This window comes from Nothoprocta perdicaria, unplaced genomic scaffold (assembly GCF_003342845.1).
Source record: "Nothoprocta perdicaria isolate Ctin4 unplaced genomic scaffold, notPer1 scaffold_12, whole genome shotgun sequence".
NCBI lineage: Eukaryota > Metazoa > Chordata > Aves > Tinamiformes > Tinamidae > Nothoprocta > Nothoprocta perdicaria.
In genome coordinates, this window is record NW_020454316.1 from 2776343 (window position 1) to 2790313 (window position 13971).

The following is a 13971-nucleotide window of genomic DNA, read 5'->3' on the forward strand; positions in this document are numbered from 1 at the left end:
TGTTGGTGCTGCCGGGGCCCGCGCGCCTCCTTCCCCACGCCGCCATCTTGGAGACACTCGCCTCGCAAATGTCTCCGCCAAGGGGGCCCGGGCGAGGCCCGCTGCCCGACGGGAAATGTAGTGCGCGGCGCCGCGCCGGAACCGCGGCGGGGGGACGGCCCTCCGCGCGCGCACTACAACCCCCCGAGTGCCCCGCGCCACCGCCGTCGCGCGGGGGCTGCTGGGACGTGTAGTCCCCACCCGGCTCTGCCCACGGCCCCGGCCCGGAAGGGAGGGGAGCGAGACTACGAGTCCCGGCGTGCCCCGCGGCGCCGCCTGGAGGCCCCGGCCGCGCGCGCGGGCGCCGCTCCCGCGATCCCCGATAGCGCGGGGCGATCCCGCCAAGCGGGAGCGTCGGCGCCCTCGGTGCGGGGACGCGTCCCGCGTGTCCCCGTCCGGCCCGCGGGGGCCCTGTCCCAGCACGGCGCCCTGCCCGGCCCCGCGCAGCCCTCGCGGCTTCTCCCGACCCGCGCGGGGCTCCCACACGGTGCATCTCCCTTGGACCTCTCCAGAGCGCTCGGCTCTTCCATGACATTTCCAGGGAGAGCGGCTTTTCCCTGGGCTGCATTTCCCGTAACCAGCAGCTGCTCCTCCCCATTCCAGGGGCACCTCCTGCCACCAGTCCTCTTCCAGCTCCAGCGGTCCCTCATGCCATTCCCCATCTCCCATTCACTTCAAGTACAGTTCTCTGATATTCTCTTGGATATCTCTCTCCTCTTCCTCAGGAGACACCAAATCCCCAAGGAAAATCCCCCATCAGCAAATCCCCACGGAGACACCAAAGCCCCGAGGGGCAGGGAGCCCTCAGGCACACCAGGGAAAAGAGTAGTGCATTTCAGCAGCAGGTGAAGCCATTTCTGTATCTCCCCTTCCTAGAAAGTGCCTTTTTTTTTTTAATAATGAGCATCTCCGAGCACCGCAGAGCTCCACAGTGGTTACCTCCGGGCACCGTGGGGCTGCACACCCAGCCCTGCCCTCGCAGCTCCGCTCTGCGGTCGGCATCTTTCCCGGTGCCTACCGGAGCGTTTGCATCCCGGCTGGGTCCTGCCGGGAAGGGCTCCCGGCGCGGAGCGTGTGCTGCCGAGCGGGGCATTGCCCGACCCGCTGGAATGTGCAATGTAAACAGCAGCAGCCCGGCTTCGCGCCGGGACCCGAACCCGCACCTCGGGAGGAGCGAGAGCCCRACTCCTGCCTGCTCCGACGGCGAGCCGAGGGCCGCACGTCACCTTTAGCATTGGGTCAAATCATCGCTGCAAATAAGCCACRACCATGCTGCCCCCGACGCCCCAAACCTTGGGATTTTCAGCTGGGAGACGGTTGCTTTAGGCAGCCACACAACCACGCTGCACTGGACAACCTAGCGCCGAGTGCTCCGGCTGCATTCCCTGCTTTAGGAACACGGGGCCCCAGGAGGGAATTTCCTTTTTCTGAGTCACCTGCCCCGCTGCCTTGCTTGGGGTGAGCACAGCAGGGAGAAACTCCACTTGCTATTTAAATAGCTGTAATGTTTTCCAGTGTCTTAACCAACAAACACAAGCATTTCGGGCTGGCTTCACGAGAGGCTGCGCTTGCAGGATTGCTCCTGATGGCTATTTGCCTGATGACTCTAGAGGAACGATCATCACGAGCAGAACGAGCTGGGATCCCACTTGCCCCCAGCTCTACCCAGTCACCACCGGGTCAACCAGCTCTCAACAAGGGCTGAGACTAAAACTCAGCAGCTTCAGCTTGTGCCTCCTGCTGCAAGCGCACGGGGAACATCTGGGACATCTCCCACTCGCCAGGGATCCGGCTCYGAGGTGCTCTGCAGCAGGAGCTGATCCCTGCAGCCCATCTCTCACCTGCCACCTTTGGCCTCTCACCTTCTCCAAGACACAGACGTGTTAATTACATGTGTGTAATTAACAGAYATTTTCGGGAGGGAGCCAGCCCGGCTGTAACGCTGCTGGGGATGCCCCCAGGTCCCCCTGCTCCTGAGCCGTGGACCACTAAGGTGAGTTAAGCCACACGTTTTATTGTATTATATTCCATGCAATATGTTCATGTTTTATAGTATGACAGAGGGAAGGAGAAAGATAAATGTTAGACATAAACAAAAGCAGAAAGRTCGTTTGTAACAGGTCCTGAGAAGGAAAGGCACATTTGTAACCACTGAATTCAACAGAATGGAAACCTTGGAGGGAGGAAGACAAGTCTGGAAAGCAGGTGAGAAAGGGGGGAGTTCAAGTTGGGTGACGTGGAAGCGAGTTCAACAGCAATTTGTATTTCCCCACCTCCCAAAGTCTGTAGTTCAAAYGGGCTGGGGGGGCCTCAATGTTCAACCAAAGCGCTTCCACACTCCCATTTCAGGAGAGAGCCCAGGATCCCCAACTCTCCTAGGCTTAGTCAGCACCATGGAGCAGCCCAGGGCAGCGGAGGGCTCGGAAAGCTCCTTCCCACACGGACGAGCAAGGAAAAGRCGGCTGGCAGAGAGGCAGGAGGGAGACGAGTCCGATGCCAGGAGCCGCCGGCCACGTCCTGCCGCCGGATCCCGGGAGCACRAGGACTGCAGCACCGTGGGGAGCTGCGGGTATTGCTTTTTGCCGACTCGGAGGCCATGGGGAAGGAAAGGCCGGCGCGGAGGGTGGATACAGCAGTAAAACGGTTGGCACGGACACCGGCAAGCATCTCCGCCGGGTCAGGAACCCAGGGGGTTGTAGCACCTCAAAGGGAAGCAGCGGCAGAGCCGCGTGCTGTGCCTGATTTAAGGCAGGGGTTGCCGCTTGGGCTCCGGCGCCRGGAAGCAGGAGGTTCCTGCCAGAACAGCGCACGGGCTCCGCTGGGACGTGGGCACTGTGCCAAGCGACCACAACTYCTCTGCAGGGACCCAGCACCGTGCTGCCCAAACCCGCCACACTGGAACCAGCGCAGAGCCGGGGTGCTCAGCACCCTGCACAAGCTGTTGCTCCTAGCAGATCCCTTCCCTGCAGCCAGCCCCACTGCACTGCGGATGCAGTGCTGCCTTTCTACCCCGGCTTGCAGGGGAGGAGATGGTTCAGCTTCATTTTGGGACAGCTCTGTCCCTGCTTGGCCACAACACAGCCAACCTTGCTCCTATGGATCCACAAAGCGTATTTTGCCTGACAAAGGGCTCACATTTTGCAGGCTACATTTCTTCTTGAGCCCCTTCTCCTTAGCTCTCTACCCGTGACACTTTCCCAGTCCCTCTAAGACATCCTGAAGGCAGCGGCCAGGCTGAACCAGGCAGCAAGAGGACAGAAACGCGAGGCAGGGGCGCAGCTGAAGCCCGATGCCTCTCTGGGCAGCGCAGGGCGAGGGGGCTGCCACCCCCAGCCTCAGCAAGGGGCGCAGGTTCCTCCCAAGATGGGTCCCAGCAGGGCAGGGAGGGCCTTTGGGAAGGTTTCATGATGTATCACAGCCCACAGCCCCTGGGCAGCRGGGCAGGGGCTTCGCCTTGACCAAGAGCAGCACTGGGACCATCCATGCAGAGGCCGCACGTGCGTCTCCAGCTCCTGCTCATCCCACTGGGAGCAAAGGCTGGGGGAGCTGCTGCCGTGACCTGGGCAAAYGCTGCTCCAAGGGCTGAGCTCTCTTGGCCAGGGCTTCATTCGGCCCATGACACAGGCTGCAAACTTTAGTCCCTACCCTACGAGATAAGCTCCGCTTGGATCTGGCCTCGGGGCAAAAGGCTCTTTATGTCATCCTGCCCAGCCCCAGCCCCCCGGCTGGGCTGGCAGCTGCTGGGGGGCAGAGTGCCAGGAGCTCTGCCGCACGCAGCCCCACATCCCACAGCCTGTGGGCAGCTCCCGTCCTCCAGGGTCTAGCTCAGGCCCTGGAAAACGTGGACGAGGCAGGACAGGACAATCCAGAGCCGATCTGTACCCCGCTCTTGGCACTGCGGTGACACTGTTACCTCTACGTGTGACAAAGCTGAGCCGTGCAAGAGGGACATCCTCCATGGAGACAATGTGATGCTTGGAGCCTGGAGTTCCTCCTTGCCACCGGTCAAGGGCCCTGCAGTGCCACCATCACCCGGGGACACGGAGCTACAAGGAGAGGCAGGGGGAAGACGGGTGATCCCTCGAGTGCCAAGTCTGGTTCCAAAAGCTGCAAGGAGGGGAAGGGCCCAGCTGTAAGAGCCAGCACGTGGCTCTAGTGTCACCCCCCGGAGGTGGCACAGGAGCGGGTCCTGGAAGCTTTGCTCCCCCCAGCACTCCCGGGATGCAGAGAGGGCTCGAGCTCCGAGGTTCTGCAGCACAAACCCAGAGCTTCAGCAGAGGGGGATGGAAGGTCCTTCATCTTCAGCCACAGCCACCTGCAAAACCTGCGAGGTTCCCTCAAGGCTCCGGCCGTGCCGGGATGCCAGGCCTGGCTGGGAATGGCTGGYGCTCTCCTCCCGCACGGGCTGAATCCACCACCCTGGCACCAGGGAGCAGAGGTGGGAGAGCAGCCGAGGCCCCGCGGAGATCCCAGGGCTGCGACTCAGCCATGTTTCTTGCTCCGTGTGGTCGCGCTGCAGCCCACGAGGACAAGGGCTGCTGCCAAAGGCTCCTTCTTGCTGGATTCCTCCCTCTCCAGGTTCGAAGGTTTCACTGTCCCAGTGCCAGCAGAACCCACAAGTTCTCACCCGAGCCCCGTGAGGCTTTGGGGAGGGCTCAGTGCTCAGCAGATGCTCCTGCCACGGGGGGACGAACCTTCCAGCCCCTCAGGTTTAATCCACAGCATCTCCCCAGCAGCTGGGAGCGAATGGGGGCAGATTCCCTGCGGTCCCCCCTAACCAACATCCCCCTGCAAGTTCATGGCCATTGCCAGGCAGAAGGAAGATGACGAGCTGCAATCTGAGCCATCYGCTGGTCTTGTGATGGAGTTTGGCGGAAAAACACATCCTCTTCCACCCCCGGCTTCAGAAAAGGGCCAAGGGGAACGTGTGCCCAGAGCCAGCCCAGCCCAGCGGCTGCAGCCATGTTCACCCGCGGGCAGAGAGGAGGTTGTGCCCACACTCATGCACCACATGGACACACTTAAAAAAATGGGAATTGCGAGTGTGGGAGGTGAGAGGGGGTTTCCTGAGACCGCAGAGAAGCGAAGGCCGCGCTGAACAGTCGGGACAGGCGTGCTGGTGTCAGGGCAGTGCTGCCCTAAGGCTGCAAGTGTTCCAGGTACTGCGGCAGCGGGTTCTCTTTGACGTATTTCTGAATATACCAGCACGTCAGATGAGCTTTCAGGTCCTCCTCCACCACGAAGTCCAGGGCTGCCTGCAACCAAGCAGAGCGCAGCTGGGTTACGAACAGCATCCCTGGCTGATGCCCTTTCCAGGACACTTACAAGAGGCTGATGGATGCAGCCCTGCTCCCGGGAAGCGGCTCTCACGGTGCCTTTGCACCTATAGAGCTGGGGCTCTGCTCCCTCCTTGYACCAACCAGGTCATCCTGATAACCCCAAAGCAGCACCCCACAGCCCCCCATTGCACTGAGCAGCTCCTCAGCTCCCCCTGTGTGGCTTCAGGGCCCAAAAATGACACCAGGAGGCAAAAAGRGTCTCAGAGCATCAAAGGCTTGAGGTGCAGGACACCAGTGCCATGGAGAAATGGGGAATTCGCTCCTGAGTGGGGTGGGAGCAAGGGCTTTTTCCTGGAAGAAGCTGGGCTAACAGCTGGACATGCTAGAACTCACTCAGCCCCTCTCGCGGCCAGGAATAGAAACATCTGATCACAGGTTTCCATCTCTCCTGCCAGCGCCAGGGAAAGGGAGAGGGCAGCCCTGCCACCCAGACATGGCCCCGGTGGCACTGAGCCCACGGGGCAACTGCTGCCACCACGGAGCACACGGAGGAGCTGCTGCCTCCCCCTGCACCCAGCATCACTGTCACACCGAGCTGTCCCACAGCGCCCAAACAGGGTGCCAGGTGCTGGGGGGCTGCTCCTGTGAGGAGCTAATGCTGAGGGATGGGGGGGACCCAGCCTCTGCACCAGGGGAGTGTGGAGACAGCAGGGAAAGTCCTSTGGATCTCTCCAGGTTTGTCTGGAAAAGGTCCAGGATGTGGCTCGGGGAAGGGGGATCCCTGCAGCAGTTCCCTGCAGCTCCCTGTTTTTCTTCTGTCAATAGAATCCTCAGTCAGAATTTTGAAAGTCAATGGAGGGGTTTAATACAGCCAGGAAATGCCCCTCTGGGACCCCAATGAATGGGGAAATGGTACTCGTGGACCCCAGTGAGCCACAGACCTGCAGGAGCTTCCGTCTCTTGCATTTCAGCAGGTCTCCAGATCACCCCTTCCATCCTATCAGCTCCAGACAGGCCACCCTGGCATGAGACAAGCTGCTCTGTTCTCTGCTCCTGCATGCAGAGAACCTGGGGACCCTCGGCAGTCCCCAGTCACCTTTTCCCACAGCCCTCCGACCTGACAGAAACAAGGAAGGAGCTGGAGGAAGCAAAATGCTCAGCAGCTTTCTCTCAGTAAATGCTATTTCTCTCTCACCTAGGAGACAAAGGGGTTTAAGGCAAAGCAGGGGACCAAAACTTGGCCGCTCTCAGCACAGAAATGCTGAGCCAACAAACTATCCCCCATCCCCAAAGTGAGGGCCATCCCCACCCATGAGCAAATCCGAAATCCGGCCAGGAAGAAAGCAGGGATCAGAAGTGATCCCACCTTGGCCATACGGCTGCTCTGGTGTCTCCCTGCTGTCCCTTACRGCTCGTTGCCTCCTGCCTGGAGGGGATCTGGGGCCACCCGCACGGCTCCGCTCCCTCCGAGGGCTCCGTACCTTGGCCAGGTGCTTGGCTATCCCTCTTCCTCGATAGGCGTCCGGCACCTCCGTGTGCTGCAGGTCCACGATCCGCTTCCCCACGTACTCGTAGAGCAGCACTGCCCTGTCGTGGCAACCTGGGGGAGCAGGAGAGCAGTGAGGCTCCGGGGGGCCCTGGCGGGACGGAGCGCGGGGACAGTCTGCAGGAGGGAACGTGGCCTCGTGGAGCTCGGAGCAGCCTAGCTGAGATTTTGCTTTTGGTGACACCAGCACATCCCTGTTGACCCTCCCGAGGTGGGAACAGGCAATTCCAAATCCCCGAGCCASGGGCAAACCTTCTACCCATCCCCGTACACATCAAGTGTCGATACAAAACACCTAAGGCAGCAAAGCAGACGACAAAAGACATCSGAGGCACACGGAGTGGAAAGCAAGAAGAGCAGGGGGAAGCTGACACAAAAGCCCACTCTTTTCTCGTACAACATGCATTTCTTTTCAACCACGGTACCCAAGACAGCATTTCTTGGCGCGGCATTGCAGCCTAAGGAGGACAGACACTCCCTGGGGAAGAAGCTGTGAGACAGAGCTCCCAAACGCACAGGACAAAGTGTGTGCAGGGCTGCACGGGTGTGTGCACCCGCATGTGCGCACGCTTCCTGTTGCAACACCTTGGCATCGCTCACAGCCATTCAGATGCAGCGGAGAAAAATAAGCAGTTTCAGTGCACATGTAAAACAGGAGAGCTAAYAATACCCCTCCAGCTTCATCGGCAGAACCTGAGCGTCTGTCTTCGGCTCAAAAAGCAAACATTTCATTTCTGGWGGATTATTTTTAGATTTAAAAATGACTTCCAGAAACCAAAGCTTCCAAATACAATAAAGGAGACCTTTTCTTGCCCTCCAGTGCTTATTGGAAGGTGAAGGGCCACGAGTTCACCTGCATTTAATAAATATTTCAGCTGAGCTCAGTCTGCCTTATTGCATTGCTTCTTGACTGACAGCAGCAGCCCCGTCTCCCACATCTCCCTATGTGACAGACCCGCTTCAATYCTGCACGTTGCAGCCAGCCTGGCAGCAGGGCCACGGGCATTTGCCCAAGGTGAGCAGCGGCTGAGGACGCTGGAAGTCATTACATGGAGCAGACACGGCTCCACGCTCACCTGCACAAGCTCCCGCTGAGAAGCAGCTCATATTTTTGTTCCTGCTCCTTTCAGGCCTCTCTCCCATGCCGCATGGAAACCTTGGCCTTTCCAGTATGATTTTATTCCCGCTGGTTTCTTACCCACCCATTCTTGCACCAGTATTGTGTCCCTGGTGTACACAAATCCTTTCCTTTCCCAACTCCTTTTCCTTGGCATACCTGCCTTCCTCCCCAGGTGACAGCAATCCCCTCAGCCTCCAATGTGCCAGGAAGCCATTCAGACCCCTGCAGCTCCCACATCCCTGCGATTAACGCGCCCTGAGACTCCATCCCTGCTGCCGCCCCTTCCCAAATCCCCTTTTCCCGTATGGGGCTGACCCCAGTCATGCTCCAACATCCATCAACGCCCCGCCTGGTGCTCCAGGTGCTTTGCAAACACCGCAGTCCTGGAAAACCTGTTTTTCAAATGTCATTTTGCTCATTTTGGTGTCCCCACCGCCACCAGGCGCTCACTCAGCAGCCCAGGTTTTCACCTGCGGTGCTAGAAGCTGCATCGGGTGCAGATGCAAGTCCCAACCCACGGCTCCTCCCCAAGGCTACGGGGCCAGCCTGGCACATCCCTCTGCATCCACCCCCGGCTCGCACTTCCACGGAAAATGCATCCATCTCCCAGCACTAACAGCACGGGGATTAGGGGCGCTTCCCTCTGCAGCAGCCCACGTGCAGGCACCTTCACAAGGGCTTTGCAAGCTCTTGTTTCAGCGAGTCCCACCTCTCTCCGGCCGCAGGGTCTCTCCTCCTGCCGGACCCACGTGCCACGTGTGCCAGACCTGGAGCTCACAGAAACCTGTTACCACAGTGGCTCTCACAGGCTCCAAACTCTCTGCTCGTGGGCTGAATCCTTCCTTAGTCTCTGCCTGTGTAAAGTTTGGAACTCAATCCTTCTCCAAGGCCAGGCAGAAGGTCTCTCTAGAATACATGCAGTCTTTACACAAGCATCACATAGGAACGTGCCTTAAAGCCAAAGGCAATGCAGCATTTGGAAGAAAAAATAAATTAAATAAAATGATATATAGATACACATCTCCCAGCTCTGCCCTGGRTAGATTTTTGTTGATATTTGCAGGTTATATTCCAGAGGCTCCACAAAACCCAGCAGGGCCGGGAGGTGGCAGAAACGGCCCTTGCTGGGCATGGGGCCCCATTTGCCCTCCTGGAGAAGCCTGGAGCGGGAAGAGGGCGGCATCCAGCTGCAGGGAGCGGCCGGGATGGGTGCCCGGGATCAAGCCCTCGCTGCACCTCCAGTCTGAAGCAGGAAAGGGAAAAGCCCTGGTGTCCAGAGGAGAAACTGGGATCCCACCGGGTTTCAGCCCTGCCTGGCCTCTCCCATGCCTGCTGGCTGCGCTGCTGCCGCCCGGCGCGGCTCCCGCAGGGACATCCTGCCCGGGCCAGCTCTCCCTGTCGCTGAAGCTGGAGAACGGCTTGGAAGGGGGAGGGAAGGACCGGCCAGCGGAAAACGCGTCGCGGACGCCTGGTTTCCTCTGAAAGGGCCTCTCCGGGAGCGCCGGGGAGCAGCAGGGCAGGGCGGGCTGCTCCCTGCGCTCCGTGGCCGTGCCCGGGATCTCCCGGAGTGACTCTCATGGAAAGGCTTGTTTTCCAACCCAGGGCCTCTCCAGGGGCTGGGAAGGAGGCAACGTGGGAGCAGAGGGGCCTCACAGCCGCCAGCCCCACGATCCCGGGCTGCTCCTGGCCCTCTCCCTAGCCCAAGGGGGAGGAAATACTGCAAAGCTGAAACGATCTAACCCTGAGAGGGGTAACAAGGAGGATAGGAAGGGGAGAAAAAAAATGGAAACTAAAGCAAGGAGAGCAAAGGAAGCACGTAGAGAGCCAAAGCCCTTTGCAGGGACCTGTCAGGAGCAACCCGGCCCCAGCCCATCACACTGGATTCAGTTCAAGCCTGAGGAGGTGGAGGGAGCCCCTCAAGCAAACGGGGAAGCAGCAGCGGGTCCTGGGTACTCACCCCCTGCATCACCTGGACCCCTTCCCTGCCTCGACCCTGAATCCCTGGGGCTCGGATCCAAAGGTGGTTTCTCCAGCAGCCCATTCAACTCCTTCCTGCAGGGCTTGCACTGGATCCCACCCRCTCCCAGGGACGCAATTCCCTCCGGATGAGGGACACGTGCAAGCAGAAGCCTAAGCCCCCTTCCCCTTTGGGACAGGGCTTTTATCAGCCTGCCAAGATGGGACACGGCAAAACAGCGTCAGGGCTTGGCCGGCCCCAGCCGAGCCCCAGCAAGGCGGCTAAGGAGGCTCCGCTTGCAGACACTCCCTTGCATCACCCCAGCTCGGAGGCTCCCCCAGCAAGATCCGAGTCAACGCAGATCTGCAGAGAGGAGCAGAGCCCCAAAAGGAGCAGGAGGCGGCAGAGCAGCTGGTCCCCAGGCCCTCCTGCCCCCTCTCCCAAATGGCCACGTGCCCGAGGGACTGGAAGCTGTTCCAGGAGGTGGGAAAGGGCCTGAGGAGAGGGGCCAGCTCTATATTTGTCCTCCACGGATGGTTTGCAGCAGGGCTGCAAGACRGGAGGTGTGACGCTTCCCAAGCGGGCTGGATGGCTCGGAGCAGCTAACGCGGGACCTGGTGGCAGCGCCAAACACAGGCAGCTCGTGCCAAGCCCAATCCCRGCCCAAAAGCTGGAGAGGGACGTGGTAGGAGAGACCTGTGGGCAGCAGCTTGGCCTAAGGCAGCCCCGACACCCAGGCAGAGCGCAGGGACCCGCAGCCCCGGAGCCTTCTCCTCTACTCCAGCCCACAATAAGTCATTGTGGGCACGGGACCAGCGGCAAAGCAGGGCCAGGAGGCGGCTGGCTGCTCCACGCCGCTGTCTCGGGGACAGTTTCTGAGCTCAGTCGCCAGCCCCTAGAATCAGTGGCCAGGATTCAGCCCCCTGGATCTCACTATTCAGCCTCCTTCAGGTACCGGTGCTGCAAAGCCAGAGAGCAAACTGGGGGAGAGCAAATCCCAGCCCCGTGTCCTGCTCTCGGAGGGGGCAGCTCGGCTCTCCCGGTGACCCCTCTCGGGTGACCACTGCGGGACAAGCTGTGCTGAGGAGCATTCGCACCCCGAGCTGGGGCCACCGCGCGCCGAGAGCTGGCCTGGCTCCCCCGCGAGCAACTGGCACGTTACTAGGGTGAGAAAACACAACAGAGGACAACAGAGCGCTGAGCGGAGCCCGCGCCGGGCCTCGTCCGCGGGAGCACCGCGTGTCTCTGGCTCAAAGCAGCTCCCCCGTTTTGGGGGTCTCCCCAAATGACCGTGGCCTGGGGGAAGAGCAGGGATGCAGAGTATCCGGTAAAGAGACCTGGCACCAGGACGGAGGGAGCAGCTTCCTCCCATGTCCCAGCTGGGGGGACACGGGGGAGGCAGGGGCTGCGTGAAGCCGAGCCTGGGATCCCCCCGCAGAGCCGCTGGCTCTTGGGACAAGTCAGGAGCCTGCGCAGGCAAAACGGGAGCTTCCAGAGACTGGATCCTGCCCAAGCCCAGCAGCTGGGAAGGAGCGGGATGTTTGGGAAGTGCTGAATGAACCAGAGCACATGTGCACAAGAGGCTGGGACGCTACCGAGAAGAGCGAGCTGCTCAGGACACACTGTGAGCCCCTTTCCCAGGGGCAGCGGGCGGGATGGACTGGATGGATGCTCCGAAATCCAGCAGGTCACTGCTCAAAGCACCTCCCTGGGCTCAACCAGCCGTGCCAGAAGGCAGGATGAGCTGCTGGCTGCTTAGGGGTGGGAGTCCCTTTGGGTTTCTTCTTTTGACCAGAAATTTTAACTTGTATCCAAAAAAACAACTTTTTTTTTTTTTTTTTTCCCCCCCTCTCTCCTCTGACAAAAGCAGCCTGGGAGATTCCCACAGAAAATTCCAGTTTTGATAAAGCCACCACATGGGGAGCTTTCTAGCTAGTTCCCCTTGCTAGCCACATCTTGGCTGGCTCCAAACCCTGCTGGGCTTCTTTCTCCCCTGCCCTCAGAAGGGATCACAAAGCTCCCTGAGGTCTGGTTATCATCAGCTGGGCTTTCAGCCTCTCGGTGCTTCTGCATTTGGGCCGCACGGCAGAAAACAGAACACTCGGAAAGGAAAGAGCCATCAGGGCTCTAGGAACTGCGAGGGCTCTGAGGAAGGGAGAGACACGAAATGCAACGAGTACCCATCGCATACAAGGGCTGAGTCCTGACACGGGCTTCCATGGAAGCACCAACAGGAACACAAGGCTGGAGCAGAGGTGATGCTGAATTCCAACACTTTCATTACCAYTTACACAGCTTTTGTGTTGTCTTGGGCCTGTTGTTACAGGGTCTTCCTTAACACCACCACAGAAAGCTCCTAACCCCTGCAGACCACCAAGCCATCAACCAAGAGATCAGCAAAGCCCGACTCCTTGGTCCAGGAGCCATGATCCACATGAATTCTTCTCACAGAGAAGCTACAACTTGGGAACATCCAAAGCATCACACCAAGCTTTGGGACTGGCTGCTTGGTCGCTGAGCTCCAAAATCCAGCCCAAACCCAGGGATCCATGTGCAACCCAGGGAACTCCATGACTTCCTCATGGCTCCAGAGCAGAGTTTTGGGCTGGCTCAAACCAACTGACTCACTCCAAGAGTATCAACAGGTGATTTTCCTCACTTGGAAATTCACCCTTCCCAAGGCCCCACTATTCCCTGCTGGGAAGGTCACTTAGCCAATGGCTTCACCAGCAGCGATTTTATTTAGCAAACCATGGTAAAAATATCATKTCTCCCCAGTAACTTTTGGTCCTTAACTTTCTTCTATCCTTTTTTCTTTTWTTTTTTTGGTGCACATAGAARGTTTCCAGCAGGGCCAGTGCTTTATAGCTCTTGCTGGTTGAGCAGGAGCCCTCACCCCAGGATCCAGGCTGCTCTCCTTCCCTTTGAAACAAGCAGCTGGGGAAACTGTCTCCTCCTGCCTTGTTCAACCAGCCTCGCGTCCGCGCTTTGTAATTAGTGGTTGGAGAAGASGGGGGGGAAAAAGTCTAAAATAAAATCCGGACTATTCTTGTTGTTTTATTGAGAATGCCTCCTGCTGCGTGTATAATTTCTGAACTAACTATCCTTAGAAAAAAAAAGAAAACAGCAACTACCCTGCAATTTCTGTAGAGCAGTAAAACAGCCCATTTTCCCTAGAGTGACCCTCCACATGGCAAATGGACAAAAGGAGGAGATCTTTGGGGTCTGGGAATATTTGGGATTAACCGTTAAAATAATGGCTGGCTTTGCAGCAGGGGGAGGGCTGCAGAGCTGCGGTGGGAACCCCGGAGCYGGGCCCAGGAGCAGCTTCCCTGGCGCTTGCTGGGAACCACCCGGAGCGGGTGACATGCTGGGCAGAGCYGGTGTCACCCCCGGTACCTGCCGGGGGAATCTCCTCCAGGGCACCGGCTGCAGGGGCTCCRCTTGTGCATCACCCCTTTGTGTGACTGCCCAGGGCCCCGCTCCCATGGACGGAGGGGGGCTCCACGCTGCAAGTCCCACAGCCCCAGCCCATTCCCACTTCCAAAGGGTTTCCCAGCACAAACAAACCCACATCCCGCCGGGAAAGCGGCACAGAGGCTCATACAGAGGCCCATTCTCCGTGCTCGCCCTGGCACGCGGAGGTGCCCGTGGGGCGCCGAGGCAGCCCCCAACCCGCTCGCTCTGCGCCCCGCAACAGGAGCCCCGCAGCCTCCCAGGGCAGGCCGGGGCCGGGGCAGGCCCGGGGGGGCCAAGGGGAACCCGGCAGAAACTGGAGCAGGACGAGGGGGGCAGCGAGGCGAGGAGCGGAGCGGGCAGAGCGCAGGGAGCGCGCACGGAGGGGAGCGGAGCGGGGGGCGCTCACCGTTGAGGCGCACCGTGAACTGCCGCCGCTTGCGGTCGTGCTCCACCTGGATGGGGCAGCTCTGCTCCAGGAGGCCGAGCGGCGCCGCGTGCGCCATGGCGCCGGGCCGGGCGCTCCGCGGGGTGGGAGCCGGCAGGGCGGCCGGGAGCGCGGCGAGGAGGCGGC

The 13971-nt window shown here is 59.8% G+C and overlaps 1 protein-coding gene across 1 annotated transcript; it reads right to left on the reverse strand.

Moving 5' to 3' along the window:
- Window positions 1-2101: 2101 nt before the first annotated feature.
- NATD1 (N-acetyltransferase domain containing 1) lies at window positions 2102-13903 on the reverse strand. Its single transcript, XM_026054222.1, has 3 exons — window positions 13807-13903; window positions 6800-6918; window positions 2102-5294 (listed from the first exon to the last, which is right to left on the reverse strand). Exons 1-3 carry the CDS (start codon window positions 13901-13903, stop codon window positions 5178-5180), a joined length of 333 nt encoding a protein of 110 aa, XP_025910007.1. The 3' UTR covers window positions 2102-5177.
- Window positions 13904-13971: the final 68 nt, after the last annotated feature.